The 25601-nt window shown below is 33.8% G+C and overlaps 2 protein-coding genes across 2 annotated transcripts; one reads left to right on the forward strand and one right to left on the reverse strand.

The window, feature by feature from the left end:
• Positions 1–1518: 1518 nt before the first annotated feature.
• Positions 1519–3306, forward strand: LOC147532114 (GATA transcription factor 9-like). The gene is made up of 2 exons (XM_086648732.1): positions 1519–2021; positions 2502–3306. The coding sequence occupies exons 1-2, from the start codon at positions 1668–1670 to the stop codon at positions 3225–3227; spliced, it is 1080 nt and encodes a 359-aa protein (XP_086504858.1). The 5' UTR covers positions 1519–1667; the 3' UTR covers positions 3228–3306.
• A 7172-nt stretch (positions 3307–10478) lies between these two features.
• On the reverse strand, positions 10479–23411 carry LOC147532115 (Peptidyl-tRNA hydrolase II (PTH2) family protein). The gene is made up of 11 exons (XM_086648658.1): positions 23302–23411; positions 23115–23210; positions 15150–15257; positions 14860–15060; positions 13976–14036; positions 13830–13866; positions 13409–13486; positions 13204–13276; positions 12726–12765; positions 11264–11356; positions 10479–10844 (listed from the first exon to the last, which is right to left on the reverse strand). The coding sequence occupies exons 3-10, from the start codon at positions 15189–15191 to the stop codon at positions 11307–11309; spliced, it is 582 nt and encodes a 193-aa protein (XP_086504784.1). The 5' UTR covers positions 15192–15257; positions 23115–23210; positions 23302–23411; the 3' UTR covers positions 10479–10844; positions 11264–11306.
• Positions 23412–25601: the final 2190 nt, after the last annotated feature.

The following is a 25601-nucleotide window of genomic DNA, read 5'->3' on the forward strand; positions in this document are numbered from 1 at the left end:
TCAAATTAAATAATTTAAAATAAGATAATTTTTTAATAAATAATATTGGGAAATTTCAGCAGACCAATCAACTACTATGATCTTATCTGTCTAAATAGTCTTTTCTTTTACTTCAAGCATCTACAGAAAAAAAAAAAAAGTTATGCTCTTCATTCATTATTTGGTCTTCTGGTCCAATTGTGGGCTTTTGGGAAATTTACCTTCATTATTTCTAAAATGTATTAAGTAATTAAGGGGTGTTAAATTGATAATAATTTATAGATCACCCTAAATGTGGTTACATGATGTAAAAAGATTTGTTTATATATTTGTGAAGTATATAAAAGGCAAATAAAATATGATTTTCCTTATCTTTCATTGATAGTTTTTGTTTGATAAAAGACTCACACTACTACATATATTGAATGACAGATATAACAGATTAAATGTCGATATATAATAACGTTGTCAAATTATTAGGATGAACTAGGTTCGCGAAAACGTCACAACCCTTAGCGACATTCCCTAGTCCTGTGATGGATAACCAATCGATGCTTTGAGGTGGAATGTCGGCCAGGGTGCCAGGGGATACGTCGACTCTCGAACGAACATAAGTGAGGTGGGATAAGAGATCTGATTGTAAACTGTTCGACTAACTTTTCGAACAAATTTTCACTAGAATTCATCTATGAAAAATTAGAGTCCATTGTCAGTTCGATTCCAAGAAAAATCAATTGGATCGAGAATCCCTAAGTGATAATCTTATGAGATATGAGAGATAAGCAATCAAATAAAAGTGAAAAATGAAAACTGACGTAGTATGTATAATTAGATCGGGTGATCATTCAAATTAAGAACATAAGTTTGTTGTTTTTTACTTCCCTATAATTGTAGCCATAGGGCTTTATCCATTTATCCACTCGACGACTCGTGAATTTATTTTTTTCATATTCGAAGAATTCAAACAATATTTTGTCCAAATTTAGTAAGGGTTAAATATTTTCAGAATTTTTCATTGATACGAGATGTTGTTTTTCCATTCATTCCATTTCAAGATTAATCATGGTCTTACAAATTTTACCAATGGTACAGAAGAATCCGTTGCTTCATCCAAATGTGTAAAAGATTCTAGCTACACTTAAAAAGTCGAGTACTCTACTGTTGAATTAGCAACCCGAACAATGTAATTATGGTTACGATGTTAGATAATCCGTGGCAAAATGACATCCATGAGAGAAGGTAAGAGGTACTTAGAGCTGTAACAGTCGTTCATTAGCGTGAAAAAACAAAATGAAACCTCTAATTTATGCTCATACTTGCCCCTAAAAGTATTTCCGGAAAAAAGTTGAAACATTTTTAAACCATATAGTCAAACCCAAACTGTCTATGGGACCAAATCTGCCAATTAGTAACAGATTGGAGGCCAAAACAAAATTAACACTTCTATTACTACTAAATTATCACGGCAGGTAAAAATGCTTTGTTTCTTTATTTAATTTAATTAATATATATACATATAGTTCTCTACTTCCCTCTTTCAATTTCCTCCATTTAGATGTCTGTCTATTTCCTTCCACCAAAATAAACTGAAACCCTCTCTCTCTCTCTCTCTCTCTCTCTCTCTCTCTCTCTCTCTCTCTCTCTCTCTCTCTCTCTCTAAAAACGCTTCTCTTTTCTAGTCTGCAAGAATGGAAATGCCAGAATTGTTCAAAGAAGAATACTCTTGCAATTCAGTAAATGCTCAATTCAATCTAGAAAAACAACATGCAGACATTAACAAGAACAATTCAATTGATCAATTCATCATAGATGATCTTCTTGATTTCTCTAATGAAGATCCTATCTTAGATAATGTCAGTACTAATTTTGATTGTTTTACTCGAAATTCTTCATTGGATTCTTCCATTGTTACTCTTGATAATAATAATAATAATACTAGTACCTCCAATTCCTCAATGTCTGGTAGTCATGACCAGAATTTCTCTACTGATTTTGATCGTGATTTTCCAATTGCTTCCTTCTCCGACGATCTCTGTGTTCCGGTAATTTTCTTTTTTCCATTCAATTTCATTTTCTTCTTAATTTTACTCAATGTTTTAATGAAAAATGGCAGGAAACAGAAAAACTACTGTGGGCAGAAATTTTATGTGGCTTGTTGTGGGTCGTGCTTCTGACGATTCTTATCGAACTACGAATCACGGCAAGCCACATTTGTTTTATATTCGGACAAACCACATATGATTTCTGTTCAGAGTTTACACTGTTTTTCTTGTTCCTATCGTTACTCATTTTTATTGAATTTTTTTCCCAAATTCGAAAATTTAGAGTTTCTTCATTCAATTCTTTTCGAATTAGGTTTTTCTTTGTCAATTGCAGTTCAATTTTGAAAATCTAAACCGAAAATTTTGAATTTCAGTTACAGAGTACATAAGAAAACTGAAAATTTAATACTACAAAATTATGCAATTTTGAAGTTGAATTCAATTTTGATGAAATTTGTTTTTATTTGATCCAATTTACAGTATGATGATTTAGCTGAGCTAGAATGGGTATCAAATTTCGTAGAAGAATCATTTTCAACTGAAGATTTACAGAAACTTCAGTTGATTTCTGGAATTCAAACCCGAACTAATGAAGTATCCGAAACCCGTGAAAAATTCCAACCCGAATCCAACGGGAATAACCCGACTCTCGACCCGGAATTAGCCGTACCTGGAAAAGCTCGTAGCAAACGCCCACGGGCCGCACTGAATAACTGGTCGTCGTCACGGGTTTTATCCCCGACAACCTCTTCGTCTGGGTCGGACGTCGGGTCAGTCGGGTCAGATTCATCTGGGAAGAAAACGATAAGAGTGGTGATGAAGAAGAAGGAAGTTTTTGACGTCAGCCCCACCAGAAGCGGTGGTGGAGATGTCCGAGATGGGCGGAAATGTCTTCATTGCGCCACGGACAAAACTCCCCAGTGGCGCACTGGACCCATGGGCCCAAAAACGCTTTGTAATGCTTGTGGAGTCAGGTATAAATCAGGTCGGCTTGTACCCGAATATCGACCCGCTTCTAGCCCGACATATGTTGTTACAAAACATTCAAATTCTCATCGCAAAGTGATTGAACTTCGACGACAAAAGGAAATGCAAAGGTCTCAATATCAACAATTTTTGTACCCAAATCCGGCTTTTGATGAATCAAAGTGTGATGATTATTTGATTCATCGTCATACCGAATCTGATTTTAGGCAGCTTATCTGATTTAAATTGAAGTATAGGAATAGGAATAAATTATGGTGGAATTTGGACTATTTTAGTGAAGAAATTCTTTTTTGGACTTTATTATTTTAGCTTTTAGCTTGTATTTTTCTTCTCATTTTTGTTAGAAACTTTTTGTTGGGAAAAGAGAATGAAAAGGAAAAGTAGTTAATTAGATACTCACTCCAAATAAGTGGACATGGACATACGCACTTACAACTACAAGTTCAAAGAAAAACTTCAAGTTTAGTTTGTGGGAATTTTTGACATGGTTTTCTTCAGCCAATGTATTTGGAAGTAAACATAAAAGGAAAAAGAAAGGATTGATGATCCCTTTCAACAAAAAAAAAAATTGATGGATCATAGATCGAGATTCAGTTAGTCGGGAATGATAATATTTTTTTTTTAAAACAAGTGGTGTCATTGTATTATTTATGAAACATGAATAACACTGAACGGTGGGATACAGATATGAAGAAACAAAAATTACATTTATAATTTAACCCATTTTCTTCATTCTGTGTCTTCGACAGTTGGCATCCTTCTCCGCAATAATAAGTGGAAAAGATAGGTACTCCAAAGACGATCATAACGAACCATAACCAACGAAACTGAACCATCTCCCAACAAAATGGCCAGATTGAGACCCGGCTGGAGGAACGTGACTCCCATTCCTGCAAGTAACCACTAACTAACAGTCTAACCCATGACCACCACCTCACAAGTAAATTCAGTTCAAAGCACACCTAAAGAACCAAGTGAAAAAAGAAATTCAGAGCTTCAAAGAAGCCCTGTGATTTCTTAAAGGCAGAATCAACAGATTCCAGGATTAACCTCCAGTATTCTCTCGATAGAGAAGTCATGTCCCACCACAAGCCGAAGAGATTGCGATCGAACACCTGGTAAATAGGGTCGCTAAAGTCCGAGCCAAAAGACTTAACAAAGACAGCAAAATAATGCAGACAAATTGCAAAAGGTGGAAGGTGTGGCAGAGAAGCATATTTGGTGAGAGTTGAGGTCAAAGCTGAGGCTACTAAATGGGTGCTAGCCGAAATAGGAGGAACCCAAAACATTTTCAAAACATTTCCAACAAAATTTGAAATTTTCTTGCCCGGTCAAAAGGCCGACCCAGAAGGAATAAAAGCCAGGTCCCCCTGGACTCTCCTGGGTCGAAAGGAGTGCCTAATAGATAAATGAGCCCAACCTTACACTTGAAAATACAAATGGGCCCGAATATGAGAAACATGTCCCGAAACAATAAATGACCACCTGGGTATGAAAGAGGGCACGTGGCAGCAGAAGCTAGAGAAGTGTCAAAAAGATGGGCACCTGTATCGTCATCCCTATTCCGCCGGCGTTCGACACCGGCGGTGGAAGTCAAGATGATGAACTTCATGATGCGAAGGCAGGAACTTAAAACTCAACCGATGGAGTAAGAAGCAGAATACCAAGATCATCAAGTATTCGAGTTATCAAGTATGCAAAGATCAAGAAGTGAACATGATGGTAAGATCTAAGGAAAACTAAAGAACCAAAATCACCAACACAAGTAGATACAAGTCATTTAAAGGCACCTTAACGAAGTTGTTTCTTCCGACCTAACGAAGCTGGATAACGAGGTAAATAGAAACTAAGACCTGATGTCTTTTGGCTTCAAAGCAATTGATAGCAGATGAAAGCTCAAAACAACCCCTTGGAAATAATCATATTTGGTTTTTGTGTTCTGTTTTTGGTGGAGATAATCAGATCCAGTTTCTCTATTTCTAATCTAAAATTCTGTTCTTGCAAAGAAATTAGATCTAGTCCGAGGATTATTCAGCAAGATTTGTTCTCTGTTCTTGGTAAAAATTTCAGATATACTTTCTCTCTCTAAGCTTAGAAAGAGGAGCTAATTCGAAGATTTTTTCTTGCGCAAACTTTGGAATGATTATATTACGATGATAATTTAAAAATTCAGAATGTTAGGATAATAAAAAAACCAGACCAAGTCTAGAATAATATTTGAAAAAATCCATTTACCCAATCTAGAATAATATTTGAAAAAAATCCATTTTATAAAAGTACAACTTTACTCCCGAAATGAACTCGCGGTCGAATTTGTCCTTATTGCAATACCTGCCCAAATTAACGTAAAAAACATTTTTGAAAATTTCCATCAACAAATCTTAATTTCCTCTAAATAATTTCGTAAATTTTTGAACAAATTTATTTTTTGCCCAAAAAATGTTTTTGCATTTTGTCTTTTCTATTTGACAAATACATTGACTGACACTAACATGTTGGCTAAAGCATTTTTTTGATTTGTCTTATGAGAAAGAAATGATTTTCGCATTTTTTTTGCTTTTGACATATACATTTAGACTAATGTATTTTTTATTTGTCTTTTGCAAAAATTAGAATGTTATGCATACTACTTTTTTGTATTAGACAACCCTATATATGAATAGACAAGTAATTTTTTGGCTAATCTGTTATGTATGTACTTAGCAACCAAATTATATACGTTGTCAACATTTTTTGTTGATTCACATGAAACCTAGGCACCAAATATGTTTTTCTTTTGTTGCAAATAGCAGCCAACATGTTAAGTCTTACTCATTATTCTTTTTTTTGTTGAAAGCCTCTTACTCATTATTTAGTTTTATGTTTGTTGTGACAACTGATAACCCATAAACATACAATTTTTCAGTTACTTGAATGGTATTTAATTTAAACTAAGATTACTTTTTTATGTTCTCTCTCCCTCTTTTAAATTTTAATATAAATTTAGTTTTTTGATACATTAGGGCTTACAGTAATCATAATCATGCAAAATATTTAGTTAATAATATTAGTAATATTTTATTCTAATGTATTTTCAGTTTTTTTTCGATTTGAAAGACACTGTAGTAGCTAATTGAATTCATGAACAAAGTTGTAAAAATATTACAATTTAAGAATCGAAACTTAATTTTGCTTTATTTCTTATTTTTTTCAAAATTCATGGGGAGATTAATGTGGGGAGAGAGTAGATGAATGATAACTTGCTTGCATATGTTGAGAAAGACGTATCTGATACTATTGATAACGAAGTTGTTATGCGGCGTTTTGAAAAGATGAATATTCTTGGAAGATACTTATAGATGTGTTTATTTGAGATTCTATAAATCACTAAGTAAAATCTTTTTAGTAACTACCCTTAAACTGTGCGTCCATCTCGTTCTGATCTCACCACTCCGACTACTATTGTACATGTATATATATATATTTACCACAATTAGAATTTTAGTATGTCCACCACCCTTTGATGCAGCGGTTGAACACCCCTCTTAAACATATGAGGTTGTGGGATCGAGTCTCCGTGGAAGCAATTTGCCATATCAAGATTTAACCCTTATAATTTAGGCAACATATATAGTAAATAATATAATAATTTGTCGGGCTTTAGGCTTCATTCATTAGGGTTTAAATCAGGCGGTTTCCGGGCTTTAGCCCTCTTGCATTATGGTTTAAATTAGCCGCTTCTCGTGCTTTAGGGCTCTTTCATTATGGTTTAAATTAGGCGGTTTTCGTGCTCATTACATCTTCATGATGTATCATGTATTGTAATGACTAACGTAGATTGTAATTGATTTCTCAAAAAAAAAAATTTAGAATTTTAGTATAACTTTCTTGTAGACATTTTGATATTAATAACTTTCTTGTAGAATTTTCTCAAGAAAAAATTGTTGAAAGACGAGAATATCTGATCCCGAGAAATTTTATAGTGGAATAATAACTAAGAAAACATTGTAGATTCCAAGATAATAGAAAAGAAATAATTTGAAGCATAAAATATAAAATCAGAAAGATGCAACCAAACTTGCCTTTAAAAATATCGTAAAGGCATATTTATTTTCCATGATTATATTATTAGATAAATAATGTCAAGAATAAAATATGAAATTAGAAAGATGCTGCCAAACATACCTCTGAAAGGGGGAGGCATTTTATTTTCCATAATAGTAGGGTAAATGATAAAGAAATATATAACTACTAAAAATGGCTCGATTAGGTGACCTTTTTCTAAAGAAACAAGTGCCTGTACCATCTAATTTAATTAGGGGCGCCGGTAATTATAAGGCCCAAAATGGGGAAGTTAAAGAGCATCAGGCCCAATACTAAATAATAATGAGGAAAAAACCCAGTAGGTAAAAATACAATTTTACCTTCCAAAATGAAACTTTCCTCCCAAATCAACGTCAAAAAACAATTTTGAACATTTCTGAACAATTCTTGGTTTGCTCTCGACAATTTTGTAAATTTCTGAACAAATCTTAGTTTGTCTCAACAATTTGTAAATTTTTGAACAAATTCGTTCTTGCTTAGACATTGTTTTGTCAAAATATTTCGCATTTTTTTCTTTTGCATTTTACATAGACAAACTAACACAAACATTTTGGCTACAACATTTTTCGATTTGTCTTGTGAAAAAATAAAGGGTTTCAGCATTTTTTGTTTTGCTTTCAACATAAATGTAAAGACTAAAGCATTTTTTTATTTGTCCTTTGCAAAAATTAAAATGTTATGCATATTATCCTTTGTATTTAACAAACCCGTTAACGAACAAATAATATTTTGACTAATACATTATATATGTTGTTAAGAACATAATTATATATGACGTCAACATTTTATAATAAGTCGGGACATTATTATAGATATTGTCAACATTTTATAACAACACAATGATATATGTTGTCAACAAATAAGGGTAAAAATGGAATTATGAAATAAAATATGTTGTCTTGTTGACAACATAATTACATATGTTGTATACATTTTGAAAAATATTCAAAAAATGGGCTTTTTTGACATTATTATTTTTGAGTGGGTTTTTTTCTTATTAGGGTCTAGATCTTTGGGTTTTTCACTCATTTTTTCTTTAATTAGCCTTCTACACAAATACTAGTTACATGGTCTAACTAAATAGGTAAACAAAATTCTCCACTTAGGAGTCTAAAGCATTAGTTGTTTTGACCCTATATTTGTCAGCATTTGGACCATCAACATGAGATCAATTTCATTGAAAAACTTGTCTGTAAATTGACAAGTTATGTAATAGAATTGTTTCACAGACATCTCATATTGCTTTATCCATATCATTATACCAATTGTACATAAAATATATTAGTTTTTCATTGGGAAGCAATTGTTGCGGTGGTCACGTGCAAACACATTCATGTCCTCATGTAATACAATATTCTATTCATATATTCCAATCTCAATTAAATGCTTCCATCTTCTTACAAAGTACTAAGTATGGTACTAGTGATAGTGATGATAATATATATTAAAGAGAGTGTGTGGGAGAGAGTAAGAATTAGTAAATTAATTACAAGCAAAAAATTTGAAGTCAATCATAAACCAACTATACAAAAGACACCACAAGTAAATTGGAAACAAAAAAGATGTACTTGGGGATATTTAGAATGTGAAACCAAAGGATTAAGACATTAAATTGACTCTATGTTAAAGAAAAAGTTTCTACAATTCTTGGTTTGTTTTACTTTTTAACCCATCGAGTTTCGGTAGTTTGGTGGCCCATTCTTTTTTGCTCTAAGGGCAAGTCCAATGTAGGAGCTCCCAACAGGAGCTCTCAAATCATTACGTACGTGTGTGGACTTTTGATTTCAACTTCGATGTCGAGCTCCGAACATGAACTCTCAAATCATTACGTACGTGTGTGGACTTTTGATTTCAATTTTTAACTATAAATTATTAATTTTAAATTTTAAATTTAAATTTGATACTATTCTGGAGACAAAGAGAGAGAGAGAGAGAGAGAATTTTAAAAAGATAAACAAAAAAATTAGAGACAAAATGTTAAAAAAGCAATAAAAAGATTTTAGAAAAATTACATTAAAAAATGTAAACTTACTAAGACTGGAAGATTTAAAGTAACTTTTTTTTTTTAGAAAAAAGAAAAAATATAATAAAAGAGGGGTGTTGGGAGTCCCCAACTATAGTAATTTGGAGTTGGGAGCCCGCTCCCCCCTCACCCCTCATTCCGGGCTCCCAATAGCCCAATCCTGGGGTTCCAGGGTTTGGAGAGTCCACGGGTGGGTTGGGATCTTCAAATTTGAATTTGGGAGCCCATCCATGCACCCTGGACTTGCTCTACTCTTTTCTGGGCCCTCAAGTTTTGAGTTTTTGTTGTTGAAACGTCACGTTTTTAGTCTGTAGGTGTCAGTTTTGAAAATGAAGGCCCGCTGATTTCTACTTATTCTTTTATTTTCTTTCAGAATTTCGTCAAAACCCTTGGGTCTTTTCTTGTATTTCTAAAGAGTATCATTTACAATTCGTTCTTTAAAGAAACTTTGAATAAACAGTCTAGAGAGAGGTTTTAAAAGATCCCAATTTCTTAATCAAAATCGGTTTAAAAAAGTTTAACTTTTTTGTGGCTTTATCTTTTAATCTAATATTTGAAAGGTTTTCGAAGTAGTTAAGACCCATTAAAGATATTTATTTTCAATTTTTGGTTAATTTCAAGTGGTTCTAGAGTGATTACTGAATAGCAGTGGAGTCCCTGATATCTTAAAAATATTTTGAATGGTAAGAGATTGGACACTCCGAGATGTAAGCAAGCCCTTCAGACTGAACAGTCCGATAAGTATGCAAGCCTTCAAATTGTCCAATCCAAGAGCATAGGCAAAGTGTCGGGCTGTCCACTCAAAGAGCATAAGCAAAGTCTCGGACTGGACACCCAAAACCTTTCAGACTAGACGATCTAGGACCACTCAAATTAGACAGTCTAGGACCACTCAGACTGGACTATCCGAGGGAAGGGCAGTTAAAGAGTGCACTGTTTAAATTGAATTGACTAGAGTCAATGAACACCAGTCAGACGTCTAGAACAGAAAAATGAGGCGTCTATAGAAGCACCATTGATACAATAGTCTCAACAATAAAAGATTCAGATGTTATCACACAACTAATAAGAGGTAGTCTTACACCAAAAAAAAAGAGGTAGTGGTTGTGGACTTTGGTGGACATAGCAATCTCCACAGATATCTGTGTTAGCAAAAAGATGAACTCTCCCTTCTGTTTTTTACCAAGATACTGGAAATGTTTAATGGTGGTCATACAAAGGCATGGTTTATAAACTAAGACAATGTCTTTTTTTCTAAGAAACCTGATCGGAAGTTTGAATCGACTCGTGATGTCCAATTCGTCAAATTGAATTTTAGAATGATTTTGCGGCCATCTGAATCAGAAAATTTAGATTCAAACATGTTAGAGAAAAACAAACACAACTAAATCAATCATTCATGAATCAGATCCTGGTTCTCTTCACACAGTACACAGACACACACGAGTCGATTCAAACTTCCAATGTATATATGCATACACATAGTTGCTACCTTTAGGTAGAAAAAGTGAGAGAAAGAAACCTCCCTTTCTATTCCAATGTTCCCTAAGACTGAAGAATTAGTTCTAAGTTTCTCAAATGTTTTGGTAGTATTACAGAAATGTTGAAAACTTCCAAACATGACTGAAGTAGATATCCCTTACTCCAACTGATCAATTCTAACTTTTCCATCTCCAAGCTGAATATCCAGTATATATCAACACCTATATCCATTTGTAAGAATACGAATCCTAGTAGAAGAACATTTACGAGTTATTGATGAGATTATGAGATTGATTTAAAATAAAAGAAACACTAACCTGTTGAAAAATTAAGATCTGATAGATGAATCAACGACACAAATAAATAGAATAAAAAAAATGACTTATATGGAACGTAGATAAAACCGTAAAACTATCCTCGACTTGTTTGAGGTAACATGAAAAAACAAAACATAAGTGAATCACAAAAACCGATATTCAGATATTCGTTATTCAAATAAACAGCTGATATAAACTTGAGATTGGGCAGAAACCAAAAATTAACCACTCGAGAGCGAGGGGAGATGAGATTTATGTTGTTGGACCAGTTAGAAAAATTTATTTCATGTGGCATGATCTGTTTATGAAAACACAGACGAAAAGAACAAAAACTTAAAATAGTAAAATACCTCACAGGAGATAATGTCAAATTAGCCTCTTAGCTGATAGATGTCATAGTAAGCGTAGTTTTCCTGTTACTGAATCCAAAGATGATTTTCTACCTATTCAAAACATAAAACCAAATTGGCATCTCAAAAAAGGTTGTGTAAGAAGTCACTATTTTGTAAAATAGATAAAACCGAACCGGAAATAGCGGCAAGTATTCTGTGTTATATATAAGATGAATCCTGGCGAAGGGCGATAAACTAGATATTGGCAATATTGTATCGACCATGTAGAATGCGTTATATTGGATATATAACACTTGTATCTACCATGTATAGTACACCATATGTTGTCATATCTAGTTATTAACTACTTTCCTCCGAACAATAGTGTCTGTGCTCAAAGAGCTGCACATTTTCTAACTTAACCTCTCTGTGAGATGTGTATCGTCTTGGTAGAGGAGATTGGGATTTTTCACTAAGTTCGCAGCAATTGCTAATTGGGGAGTAGTGGCACGTAAGCGTAAGGGTGAACAACAAAAGTAGATTGAATCTTCAAAGGTTTACGAGACTTTCACTCAGTATAACAAAGACAAAGTGTGACAGATGACTAACAAGCTAAATCTTGTTATGATATCTGAGTTAAGTATGATATGCTCATAACAATGAAGTGGCGAGGTTAGTTTGACGAGTCACAAATTTCAGTTACGTACTGGTTTAGAGACCGATAAGCAGCTACTATTTCCCAAATGAAGTCCGGACATTGCCCACAAATTGGAAGGTGTCGTTCCAATAAAACAAAGATTAGCATATGGTGTACTGGCCCTGGACGATTTATAAACTTTCTGATACATAGGCACTGTATCACTAATACTTCTTAAAATTCGAGGAGCAACCGTGGTTACGACAGTTCTTTGTGAGACTAGTCGAGCATAAGTTGTACGACTTCGATGTCCTCCTCCCTATCATCTTACAAACTAAGTGGTTATTTACTTCTTAATTTCTAAGTAATTCGGGCTACACAAGTATACCACCCCTTTATGAAAGAATCAAACACTCTGCAGTGTCTTAAGGCTATGACACCCGAATTTTCACAGTAAAGATCAGATCTATATATCCATCTCTATATCAATTAAAACCAGTTCCAACAACCAAACGCAGAAGAGATTCAAAGTCGGCTATTATTCTGTAAACGCCTCGCAGCCTTCTACCTCAAATATTTCATCAAATTGATATACCTCTAGAAAACTGTGGGGTAATATTTTAATTTATATTTTTTTGAAAGTAAGGACTCACTACCCATCCTAGAAGCCTCTTCATTCTTTTCTATTCCCTTTTCGCCGATAACAAGCCTAAAGCTTTTCAACCACGTTAAGAGTGTGTCTTTTGTTCAAGTTGTCTGTAATAGCAATAACTTGAAGTCGAAAAATGCAAAATCTAAGAAATAAATGATACTCTAGAATAGTCGCAAAGAAAAGAACCGTACCAGGCCCAACAGCGAGAACTGTCTTTGATCCAGCAGAAACCTGTGGAGAGAAAGTACAGACAGGTCTGAAGTTTGCAAACAGTAAATCTTGTTCCAAAAAATAATGCTAATGGATGAAGAAAATTAATAACTACATCCTAATATAGTAAATTAACAAAAATTTATGTAGTTGAGACCATCAGAAATGACAAATAAATCGGATTTAACTTGCTAATTCTGAATATGCTGCCTTTATTAAGGGTGAACAATCCAGAACGTCGTTTATTCCACAAAATTTTCTCTTTAACAGAAAACATTTTACTCAATAAGGAAATATATTTTCCCAAATGAAGTGAACCATTTGGTTCTATCGAGTATGATAACATAAAGGTGCTCTATTCTTGGATCTTACAGAAACTATCCTACTTTAAATTGGTAAACCACTTTAAATCTGAGAGAGATTTTTTCTTGATAATGCTAAGGGGGGATGAAAGGATACCTGTGTACGTCCTGCATCGGCAACAACGTAAGTAGGAAGACCAATGCTCTCTGCTGTTTGTTTTAACCTATTCCTGGTTAGAATGATCAGAACACAACATCCTGCATTAGCATAAATAAAAGGTAATGACTAATGACTTCTGACTCTTCACTATTTCTATTGAATTGAAAAATAAGCTACCAAAAGTAAAAGATCACTGACTAACATTTCCTGTTGGTTCTTGCATGAGACTACTATTTTGGGTTGGCCACATTGCTCCCATTGTCTCAACAGGTTTCGCTGGCTGCAAAGATTAAGATATAAATAAGAGGATCCTCGATTAAATTTGATACTAAAGCATTATAATGCAACAAAAGTAGAAATTTTTTATTTAGAGAGAATATGCCTTCTCCCTCGAGAACAAGAGTTACATAATATGAACTAGGTATTTCGAAAAGCTTCAAGCACACAGATTAAGACCCTCTCCTTTACGATGAAAGCTTACCGATGAAAGTCTTCCGTACACAGTTAATCTATATGATTGAAGATATTTAAACAAATGAAATCAGAAACGAAGAAACATGTGCGTCAAATTGGTAATATGGGTTTAACAAGCATTTTATAATCAGACACTTTGAGTGCAGTACCTTTGCATCAATTCTGCAAATATTCCAGTAGCAGCATCTGTTAATTACGAAGACAACATGTCAAAATGAAGTAAGAACATGAAATAGTGGTGACGATAACACATGAAATGCTCTGATAAAGAGAATATAATCGAAGTGAATCTTACGAGCACATTGAGATGCTATCTTTCCAGCTCCCATCCTAAGATCTTGCCTAACAACCAAAACCTGTGTTTCATTATTCCGACTAGATTAGACACATTCGTAAAATTGAACCAATCTCACTTGCATGTGTACCTCTACCTACCTAAAATCTTGCTTGCTTCTCCTAAGTAGCTCTAATGGATATATAGAAGCGATATACAGCCAATTAATCGAGAAGCTGGATTAACTACTATTCAATTATATGCCAAAAGAGAGCTTCATACTGATCTAGTCGATTTATCAATGAGACCAGAAACTGAATTTTATGCAGGAACTGCTACAACTTCTCTATTTTCTCCTGATATCTTCCGATATTATCCCTGATACATCAGTGATATTGTTTATCACCCGTTGGTCAATGTGGTCTGATATTCGTTATCGACTACTCAATTACAGTCTAGAACTAGGTCTTTCATAGTTTATGCCTAGACCGAAAAGCATCAACCACATTTTGCAGTGAATCGATAATATGCATCAGCAAAGATTTTCTAATTCAATAATCTATTGTCACAACAAACTGTCACCATTCTCTAACACTAAAGAGTCAACAAGACACTCTATATAACCGATACCATAGCAATATCTATAATCTTGAGTACCATATAAAACCATTTTTTTCCTTTGAATTTTGGAATACAAAGAGGTAAAGTAATCACACAACATTTCAACCATACCCACATTCTGTTTTATTAATTTAATCTACCGAATAATCCGGAAAAAGACCATCAAAAGTGCAAAAATGTCAAGATAAACATATACACATAAACTAAATCCAGTTAACCTAACTTTATATACAAAAGAAGCAACCATAGACAAATCAAGAGTATAAAGAAATAAGAAAACAGACCATTTTAAGTTCTTCATCATCACTTCCATTTGTAACCAATCTTTGCTGATTTCTCTGCTTACCCAAACCAGGAAATGAGGATTTGTTAATTTTTCTTTGGGTTTTAAGGGGTTTTGTTAAATCAATTAACAACCCAAAAACGAAACCGATGATGAGACCCGGAATGAAGTTCTGTGGACTGAAATTTATACGGTTATTCTCCTGTTAATCACAAATAACAAGAGAAACAGTTTCAGCAATTTAACATCAAATTGAAGAAACAAATAACAAAGCAAAACTCAGAAAGTTACCTTCTTTGAGTTTTGGGAAGGATTTCGAAGCGAATCGAACATAATTATTTTAGTTGTGAATGGAAGAGTAGATAAAGAGTTATTTGGGGTTTTATTAGACAAAATTAGCTACGGGTATAAACTTCACTTCAAGGCCGGAAATGGATCAGCTTAGGGGGCTAGTGGATAAGGATATTGGGAGACATTTTCACGGCTCAAAATGTCTGTGTTATTGATTAGGGACATTTCAAATGTCTCAAAATGTCTGTGTTATTCGTCGGGGACATTTTAAATGTCTCAAAATGTCTGTGTCATTCATTCGGGACATTTCAAATGTCCTGAAATGTCCGGACACAGAAATATGGACATTTCAAGACAAATTAGTTTTGGGGACATGTGGAAACATTTTATGTAAATTTGAAGAGCTTTTGGAGACGACATTTGAGGACACTTGGAGACATTTAAGTAAGGAAGATAATAAAAAATAATAATTATTATAAAAATTAGATTATAATGTAATTTGATAACCCAAAGTATAAGAAATATTGTATTGTAACTAAAGGATAAAGATATAAGAAGTGAGATAGTAACTAAATCTTTATTCACTGGACTTCAACAGTAAGAAATTTGTTTCTTAAATTTTACATACCAAATTATGAACCCAAGTTGCCTATTTATAGTAACCCATGCATGGGATACTTTAGTCTAAGAAAGACACGTAAGAAAGAGCCTTCATGGTTAAGAAATTTCTCTCCATGACTAGCCAAAGAACTATGCTCATGAGATGACACGTTTAGTGCATATCTAAATAAGGAATGAGAGGTGGATATAAAGGCACCATTCTTGAAACAAATTCAAATTCCTTCAAGGTAGTAATACTATAGGCACCTATCATATATGGGCAGCCAAAGCCATAAAGGATCATAACACTCCCCCTTGGATGACCATAACGCGAAATAATAACCTCATTAAAAATCTTATCAGAAAGCCATGTAAGATAAAATCTGATGAAGAAGAAGAGTATAATAGTAGAGTTATTGAGTAACGTTGAATACGCATAAAATACTGCCTCGTTAAAACCTTGCCAGAAAAACCCATTGGGATAAAAACTGGACGAAGGAAAAAGAGTACAGAGCGTAGATATCCAGCCAGTGCTAGTGATACGAAAATCTTCATAGATGATATTCTCCCCCTGATGAATATCATATCTTAGACCGATGTATTCTTATACCATAAGATTATTCAAACTCCGCATTCCAATGCCATGTACTAGTTTTCTGAATGTTGTAGTAGGCAAAGACTTGGTAAACAAGTCGGCATAATTTTCACATGATTGTATCTTCCGAATATCAATTTCGCCATTCTTCTGTAGATGGTGCGAGAAAAATAATTTAGGTGAAATGTGTTTTGTTCTGTCACCTTTAATATATCCTTCCTTAATTTGAGCAATGCAAGCCGCATTATCTTCATAAATAATGGTAGGTGATTTTGTAATTCCGGGGAGATCGCATGAAAGTCTAATATGACTAATAATAGACCTTAGCCATACACATTCTCTGGTAGCTTCATGAAGAGAAATAATCTCCGAGTGGTTAGAAGATGTAGCAGGCATACTTTGCTTACTTGATCGCCAAGAGAAAGCTGTACCGCCACTACTAAAAACATAACCTGTTTGTGAAACTCCTTTATGTGGATCAGATAAATATCTTGCGTCAGTATATCCTATCACTTGTGAACCATCAGAGGAATTCTTCGAATAGAATAACCCCATGTCAGTAGTTCCTCGAAGGTATCGGAGAATATGTTTTACTCCCATCCAATGTCGTTTTGTTGGTGCCGAACTGAATCTGGCCAATAAATTTACTGCAAAAGAAATGTCAGGTCTAGTACATTGAGCCAAATATAATAAAGCACCGATTGCACTTAAATAGGGTACTTCAGGACCAAGTAGTGCTTCATTATCTTCTTTAGGACGATAAGGATCTTTTATAGTATCAAGAGATCTGACAACCATTGGAGTACTAAGAGGATATGAAGTGTCCATGTGAAATCTTTTCAAGACTTTTTCAATATATAAATTTTGATGAACAAGTATGCCACTTGTGCTCCTCTCAATTTGTAAACCAATGCAGAATTTTGTTTTTCCAAGATCTTTCATCTCAAATTCTTTCTTCAAATATTCTGCAGCTTTTGAGACATCTTCAACTGTCCCAATTAAGTTTATATCATCAACGTATATTGCAATGATAGCAAATCCAATATTTGATTTCTTGATGAACACACATGGACAAACCGGATCATTTACATAACCTTCCTTGGTCAAGTATTCACTGAGACGATTGTACCACATTCGCCCTGATTGCTTTAAACCATATAAAGCTCTATTAAGTTTAAGTGAATACATGACACGTGGTTTTCCTTCAGGTAACTTGAAACCTTCGGGGACTTTCATATAAATATCTGTATCTAGATTGCCATATAGATATGCAGTAACGACATCCAGTAGATGCATATCGAGTCCTTCTTGAGCGGCTAGACTGATTAAATATCTGAATGTAATGGCATCCATAACAGGAGAATATGTTTCCTCATAATCTATCCCAGGTTTTTGTAGAAAACCCTGTGCCACAAGTCGTGCTTTGTAGCGAACGATTTCGTTATTTTCATTGCGTTTTCTCACAAAAACCCATTTGAACCCAACTGGATTTACATCCTTAGGTGTGAGGACCACTGGTCCAAAAACACTACGCTTATTGAGTGAATCTAGCTCTGCCTGAATTGCATCTTTCCATTTCGACCAATCAGGTCTTTGTCGACATTCCTCAATAGAGCGTGGTTCATAATCACCATTCTCTTTCAGAATTGAGGTTGCCACTGCAAAAGAAAATACCTCGTCGATAATTGTTTCATTTCGGTCCCAAACTTCCTTTGAGCATTCATAATTTATAGAGACTTCCTCATTATTTTGTATCTCTGCCTCATCAAAAGTTTTATCTTCTTCAAGGGGTATTTGTTCAGAAAGTGTGGCTGTATCATTAATAGTCTCTTCTAGAGAACTATTATTTTGTGATTGATTCTTTCTCTTTCTAGGAATAGTATCTTTAGAACCAATTGGTCGTCCACGTTTCTGACGTAGCTTAGACGACTCATTTGCTATAGCAGTTTCTCCTGGTCCTTTAGGAATATTAATTCGTGCACGAGCATTAACAGCAGGGATATATGATTCTGTTACCCTTGCAGCATCATTAAATGCATCTGGTAGTTTATTTGCAATGCCTTGCAAATGTATTATCCTTTCTACTTCTAGTTCTGACTGACTAGTTCGAGGGTCTAGATAAGACAAACTCTCTGTATGCCAGCATAAATCATTTTGTTTATTATCCGATGTAGACGGATTTTCTCCCCCTAATGGTGGGAAAATTGTCTCATCAAAATGACAATCTGCAAAACGTGCGGTAAAAGTATCACCTGTCATAGGTTCGAGATATCTTATAATAGATGGTGAGTCAAAACCAACATATATACCCAGCCGCCGCTGAGGTCCAAATTTAGTACGTTTTGGAAGTGAAATAGGGATATACACCGCACACCCAAAAACACGTAAATGTGTAATATTTGGTTGATGACCCAAAACATGTTGTAACGGAGAATAACCATTTGCTCTGGGTCGAAGACGGATCAAAGCTGCAGCATGTAATATTGCAGATCCCCAAGCCGAAATAGGCAATTTAGTTTTCATCAACATTGGTCTTGCAATTAGTTGTAGATGTTTTATGAATGATTCTGCTAGACCATTCTGGGTATGAACATATGCTACAGGATGTTCAAGATCAATACCAGCAGCCTGACAGTAAGCATCAAAAGCCTTTGATGTAAATTCTCCTGCCCCATCAAGACGTATCCTTTTGATAGGAAAATCTGGAAAATGAGCACGTAGTCTAATAATCTGAGCTAGTAATCGTGCAAAAGCATTATTACGAGTTGATAAAAGATTAACGTAAGACCATTTGGTAGATGCATCAATTAATACCATAAAATATCTAAATGGTCCACATGATGGGTGAATAGGACCACAAATATCTCCTTGAATCCTTTCCAAAAATTTAGGAGATTCTATATGAACTTTTGTGAAAGATGGTTTTACAATCAATTTACCAAGAGAGCAGGATTTACAATTAAAATCCTTAGTTATCAGAAACTTCTGGTTCTGTAATGGGTGTCCTTGAGAATTTTGGATTATTCTACTCATCATGGTAGATCCAGGATGTCCCAAACGATCATGCCAAAGTGTCACCACACTAGGGTCGTAAAGCTTCTGGTTTACGACAACATATGATTCAATCGTTCTTATCCTTACAAGATACAATCCAGAAGAAAGAGTCGACAGTTTCTCTAAATCATGTTTCTTGCCAGAAGTATTTGAAGTAATATATAAATATTCTTCATTATTTTCATCTCTAGTCTCGATGTGGTAACCATTTCGACGAATGTCTTTAAAGCTTAATAAATTTTTCAAAGACTTGGTTGAAAACAATGCGTCATCAATGATTATTTTCGTACCATGCGGTAATATTATAGTTGCTCTACCAGAGCCTTCAATGAGACTAGATGAACCAGCGATTGTTATCGCATTAGCCTTGTATAACTTCAAGGTCTCAAAATATTTATTGTTTCGAAAGATAGAGTTTGTAGTTCCGCTATCAACTACACATATATCTTCATCATCCTTTGATATTGTCTTTCTGTAATCCATACCTTATGTACACAAAAGTAAGACATAAGATTATAACATATTTGTATTATATGAACATGATAATATTACATTAATTATTTAAGAAACAAAAAATATATACAAATATAACACTATTCTGGGAAAATTTTGTCAAACTCTTCATCAAGTAGTTTGTCAAATTCAGCTGGAGGTAGATGATCAAAGCTACCATCATATATATCTCTTTCGGCTGCTGGGACACAATCTTTTGGAATCTCCAGATTACCGCCGTAATCAACAGGAAATAACTCGGTTTGTGATTCAGTATGATGAATTTCCACTTCATCAACTAGAAAATCAGACACATCTAATCCAGTGTTATAGGAGGAACCACCTATCTCCATCTGGTTCATTTCTGTATTCGTCGTTGATTTCTTTAACGACGCTTGATAAAGATCTACCAGATGTTTTGAAGTTTTACAGGTCCTTTGCCAATGACCTGTCATGCCACATCTATAACATGATTTAGTTTGCATTTCAGATGGTTCATTTAATTCTCTTTTTCCTTTGTCTTGTCGACTAAATGGATGATGTCTAGTACTCGAGTTATTATAACGTCCTCGACGACCACGACCGTAACCACGACCACGTCCACCAGAGTGGTAGCCACCATCTCCGTTATTCCAATTTTGACCATTCCCACGTCCGCGTCCTCCAGAATGGTAGCCACCATCTCTGGTATCTATTTGGTGATCGTTGCCACGACCACGTCCTCTAGAGTGGTAGCCACCACCTCTATTATTTTTGTTGTGATCGTTGCCACGACCACCTCGTCCATAAGATGCCACATAGGTTTCAGATACTTCTGAATAACCTGTTGGACGAGCTTCTTGATTTTTCATAATAACTTCTCTATTTTGTTCCGCAACAAGTAGACAAGAAATTAAATCAGAATGACATTTAAAATTCATATTTCTGTATTGTTCTTGCAGGTTCATGTTAGATACATGAAAAGTAGAAAATGTTTTCTCCAGCATTTGTTCTTCACTAACAGGAAAACCACAATGTGCCAATTTTGTCGTTATTTTAAACAAAACAGAACTATACTCAGAAACAGTTTTATAATCCTGCAGTCTCAGATGCAACCAGTCATTTAAAGCCTTAGGAAGGATAACTCTTTTTAAATGGTCAAAACGTTTCTTTAAACCGGTCCATAACAATAAAGGGTCTCTCATATTTAAATATTCCGACTTTAGATCTTCACATAGATGATGTCGGATAAAATTTAGTGCAGCCGCACGATTCTGAGAAGTTTCATTATTTCCCTCTGCTATGGTTTTCTTTAGATTCCTTTCCTCTAAATGAGATTCAATATCAGGAGCCCAATTAAGATAGTTCCTTCCTGCTAAGTCAAGAACTGCAAAATTTATATTAGTTAGATTCGACATTTGAAAAGTAATAACACAACTTACTTTGATTTTCAAACGGTTTTCAGGATAACCCTTCGTCTATAACTGGAATTATTTCCCCACTTGGTCAGAGCCTCGTGCTGATAACGTAATGTAATTTGATAACCCAAAGTATAAGAAATATTGTATTGTAACTAAAGGATAAAGATATAAGAAGTGAGATAGTAACTAAATCTTTATTCACTGGACTTCAACAGTAAGAAATTTGTTTCTTAAATTTTACATACCAAATTATGAACCCAAGTTGCCTATTTATAGTAACCCATGCATGGGATACTTTAGTCTAAGAAAGACACGTAAGAAAGAGCCTTCATGGTTAAGAAATTTCTCTCCATGACTAGCCAAAGAACTATGCTCATGAGATGACACGTTTAGTGCATATCTAAATAAGGAATGAGAGGTGGATATAAAGGCACCATTCTTGAAACAAATTCAAATTCCTTCAAGGTAGTAATACTATAGGCACCTATCATATATGGGCAGCCAAAGCCATAAAGGATCATAACAGATTAATAACATATAAAAATATTAATTATTATAATACTCTATTATAGTAAAATAATGATATTGTTATCATATTACTATATTACTATATTATATTATTATAATATTATGTTATTATATTATATTATCTTATCTTATTGTTATATTATATTATTATTATATTATTGTATTATTATTATATTATATTATATTGTATTGTATTGTATTGTGTTATATTGTATTGTGTTATATTATATTATTATTGTATTATATTATATTATATTATATTATATTATATTATATTATATTATATTATATTATATTATATTATATTATATTATATTACATTATTATTATATTGATATATTATTATACCATGTTAAATAATAAATATTTACCAATTGTCCATCAATGCTCACAAATATCTAAGGATGTTTAAGAAAGTCGAAAATATATATTTAAAAGATTTATTAATTTTTTTTTCATACGGTAAGAATGTAATAATATTAAAATAATAAATATCAACTAAATGTCTATCAAGGTCCACAGATATTCACAGATATCTACAAAAGTCGAAAAATATATTTGCGAAATAGTAGTACAAATATATTATTTCATATGATTAGACAATAATGATAATATAAAATAATAAATGCCTACCAATTGGCCTTCAACGATAATAATAATAATAATATCCACTACATATTTTGTCCTTGGATTCAATATGTTGAAATGTCCCCAAAACATTTTGTCCATGAACCAAAAATGTCTCCAAGACATTTGCCTATGAATCAAATGTTATAAAGACATTTTGTCTACGGGCAAATGTCCTGAAATGTCTAAGAAACATTTTGTCTCTAAGTGTCCCCCAATATCCTGATCCACTACCCTTCCCCCCCCCCCCCCCCCCCCCCCCACCCCTTTAATTTGTTTGTCTTTTTTTTTGTTGTTACACTAGAAAAGATTACAGGACCACAAAAGCAAATTACAACAGATTAACGAAGAAAGTAAGAGTAATTCTGCCATTTTTTAGTTCTTTGAAGTTGTTTTGTCCATTTTGCTAGTTTATCTGCTTTAGTATTGTAGTTCCTGGTTATATGAGAGAATTTGGTTCCTTTAAAAGGAACTAACAATTACAACTAGAGCCAGAAACACAGAAGAATGTGAAACTAAGACCATCTTATATAATATCAACTGGGCAGCTGAAGAACAGCAGAAATATGTGCATATCGAAAGTGACAATTCAAACATTATAAAGTACCTCAACAATCTTGGAAAACAACATTCAATGGTAATCTATAGCGCATATGATGAAGATCCGACAACAAACTTAATTTCTTTGTCGGGTTCATGTTTTATGATGACTAGTTTTGCCTCGGGCCCATAGTCATTTGAATTTTTTTATTTATGGAAAGCTACCTACTGTAGTCATTAATAACTAAGGGTTTTGGAATTTATGTCAACACTATAAATCACTTGGGCACCTAAGTGTTGACGTTTATGTAAATACTTAGATGGCCTCATTTTCGACTTTTCGTCCAAGCTTCATTAATGTTATTTTTTTTCTCTTCCAGTGTTACCCTTCATTTTTTCACTTTTAGAAGATACATATCAGATACATATCAGATGTAAACAATGTGATTTTATCACTTATGAATGGAAATCGATTCCCGTGGCTTCAAAAAAAAAAGAAGATACATATCAGATACACTGTCGTTGACCTTAATCTTTATCTTTCATCAACCTCTTTATGTCATCGTTGTCATCAACCCCACCACATTTGTCATATCCACCACCAAAAAACTTGTAAATGACCAGTATTTTGTGAGATTGAATGATTTGCTGATTAGATTTAAAAAAAAAAAAAAAATGGGTGTCTAAGTTTTAATTTACAGTGATCGAAAAACCCTCTGATTGCAATCATTTCCAAAATTGACAATCTTCAAAATGTCTTTCACTAGTCACTCGACCAATGTCATATAATTAAGTGCACTCCTAACTATGAAAATAATAAACTCCAATTAATTTTCTATTTTCTGATCTGATTATCTTAGAGAGTTGTCAAGTTTGAAACCCCAAAAGAGAGAGATATTAAAGGAACCAATCATCACATATTTATGTTTTTGGAAAAAATTGTTTAGAGGTGAGAAATCCTACAAGAGTTGCAGGATTTAAGAGGTAAGAGAAAACTGAAGTGAGGGCGAGAGGGACTTCAAACGAGTAAACTGCCATTGATATAGGTCTTTTGAGGGAAAAGATGTATTCGTTTAGTAAACAAGACCAAACTAGTTTTTGTCGATCGTACAAAAGAAGTTCTCACATTAGACGTTGCTCCAAATCATCCTTTTATTTATCACATCGAAGATTCAAGCGTTTATTGACCACTGCAGAATTAATCCTTTAAAGTACATTGAAGATCTAGAGAATTTTTAATTTGAGCAGAAAAATGGTGATGATAAGGAAGAAAATTAAGATGAAAAGACATAAAAATAAGTAAACGAAAAGTACTAATTTAACAGAAAAAATTCTGAAATTGTATTTGCCAATATCTTCAAGACGGAAGTGATGAAAATTAAAGAGAAGACAAAAGAAAGAAATTAGAAAAAGGAAGAGGTAAATCTGAAAAGTTGTAAAGAGACTTTAAAGAGTTTTGAATGGAAAAAAAATCATAAGTGGTCATCTGGCTATTTTCCTAAACTAGGAGGCCAGATGGAAAGTTGGTCATAAAGTAGAGGCCAAATGTGAGATAACCCTTTTAGGTGATAGGAAGTTGCCAACAACTGATAGCTCAGTTGGTAGTGCATGTACTCCTAAACCTTGGAAATCCCAAGTTCGATTCTCAAACTGAGGTGAAATATATAGTTTATTGAATTTGGGTTATTAAAAGGTATAAATAAAGCAATTTAGTGGCCTTTAGGCCAGTAGTTTAGTTGGACTATAGAACAGTAGTTTAGTTAGACTTTAGGCATGTGTCTATAAGGATTTAAATTTGCCGGTTATAGCGTTTATCACACCTTTGTAATGTATCAATACCGTTGTAATGACTATTGTAATTAATTTCCATAAAGAAAAGGTGATAGCAAGTTAATATGTTTTCATCCCTTCCACAAGGCTATCACTTGGAAGTGTCAAATTGTTTGTTCTTCATGATTTATTAGTTTAGCTTGTTTATCTTAATAACTTTTGAGTGCTTTAGAACAAATTGTCTACACTACTGTTTGAAATATTACACTTCCATAGTATTGGATACTGGACATTAATATATTTGTATTTTTAAGCGATAAACATACTTAATGTTAAATCAAGAGGTATAAAACAAGTAGTAAAGAATCGAAGGTAAGTTTATTGATTTGATAAACAAATATCTGTAGAGTTGTAGGAAGAAATTTACATATGGGGAAAAACTAAAAGTAGAAAATATAATAACAAGTATAGAAATATCCCATTTCTATTTACAAATAATAAGGAAACTAAACTTGGTCTTGAGAAACCTTCTTGATCCGGTGGAGATTGGATGGGAGGTGTTAATGTTATTGACACCTCGCGAGTTACTTCATTACCCCCTGTTAGTTGGAGCGGGAGAAGGAAGTTGAGTCTGGACTAACTTGGGAAGTAACCTGTGAAATTGGTCAGAACTTAAAGGTTTGGTAAAAATATCAGCCACCTGGTTGGTGGTGCGAACATGAGAGATAAAAATCAAACCATTTTCAAATTTCTCAGAATAAAGTGGCAACCGAGTTCGATGTGCTTGGTACGATCGTGAAAACCCATATTGGCAGCAATGTGCATGGCCGCCTTATTGACACAAAA

This window comes from Eschscholzia californica, unplaced genomic scaffold, assembly GCF_041429995.1.
Source record: "Eschscholzia californica isolate CP2 unplaced genomic scaffold, dmEscCali1.0.p SCAF_6, whole genome shotgun sequence".
NCBI lineage: Eukaryota > Viridiplantae > Streptophyta > Magnoliopsida > Ranunculales > Papaveraceae > Eschscholzia > Eschscholzia californica.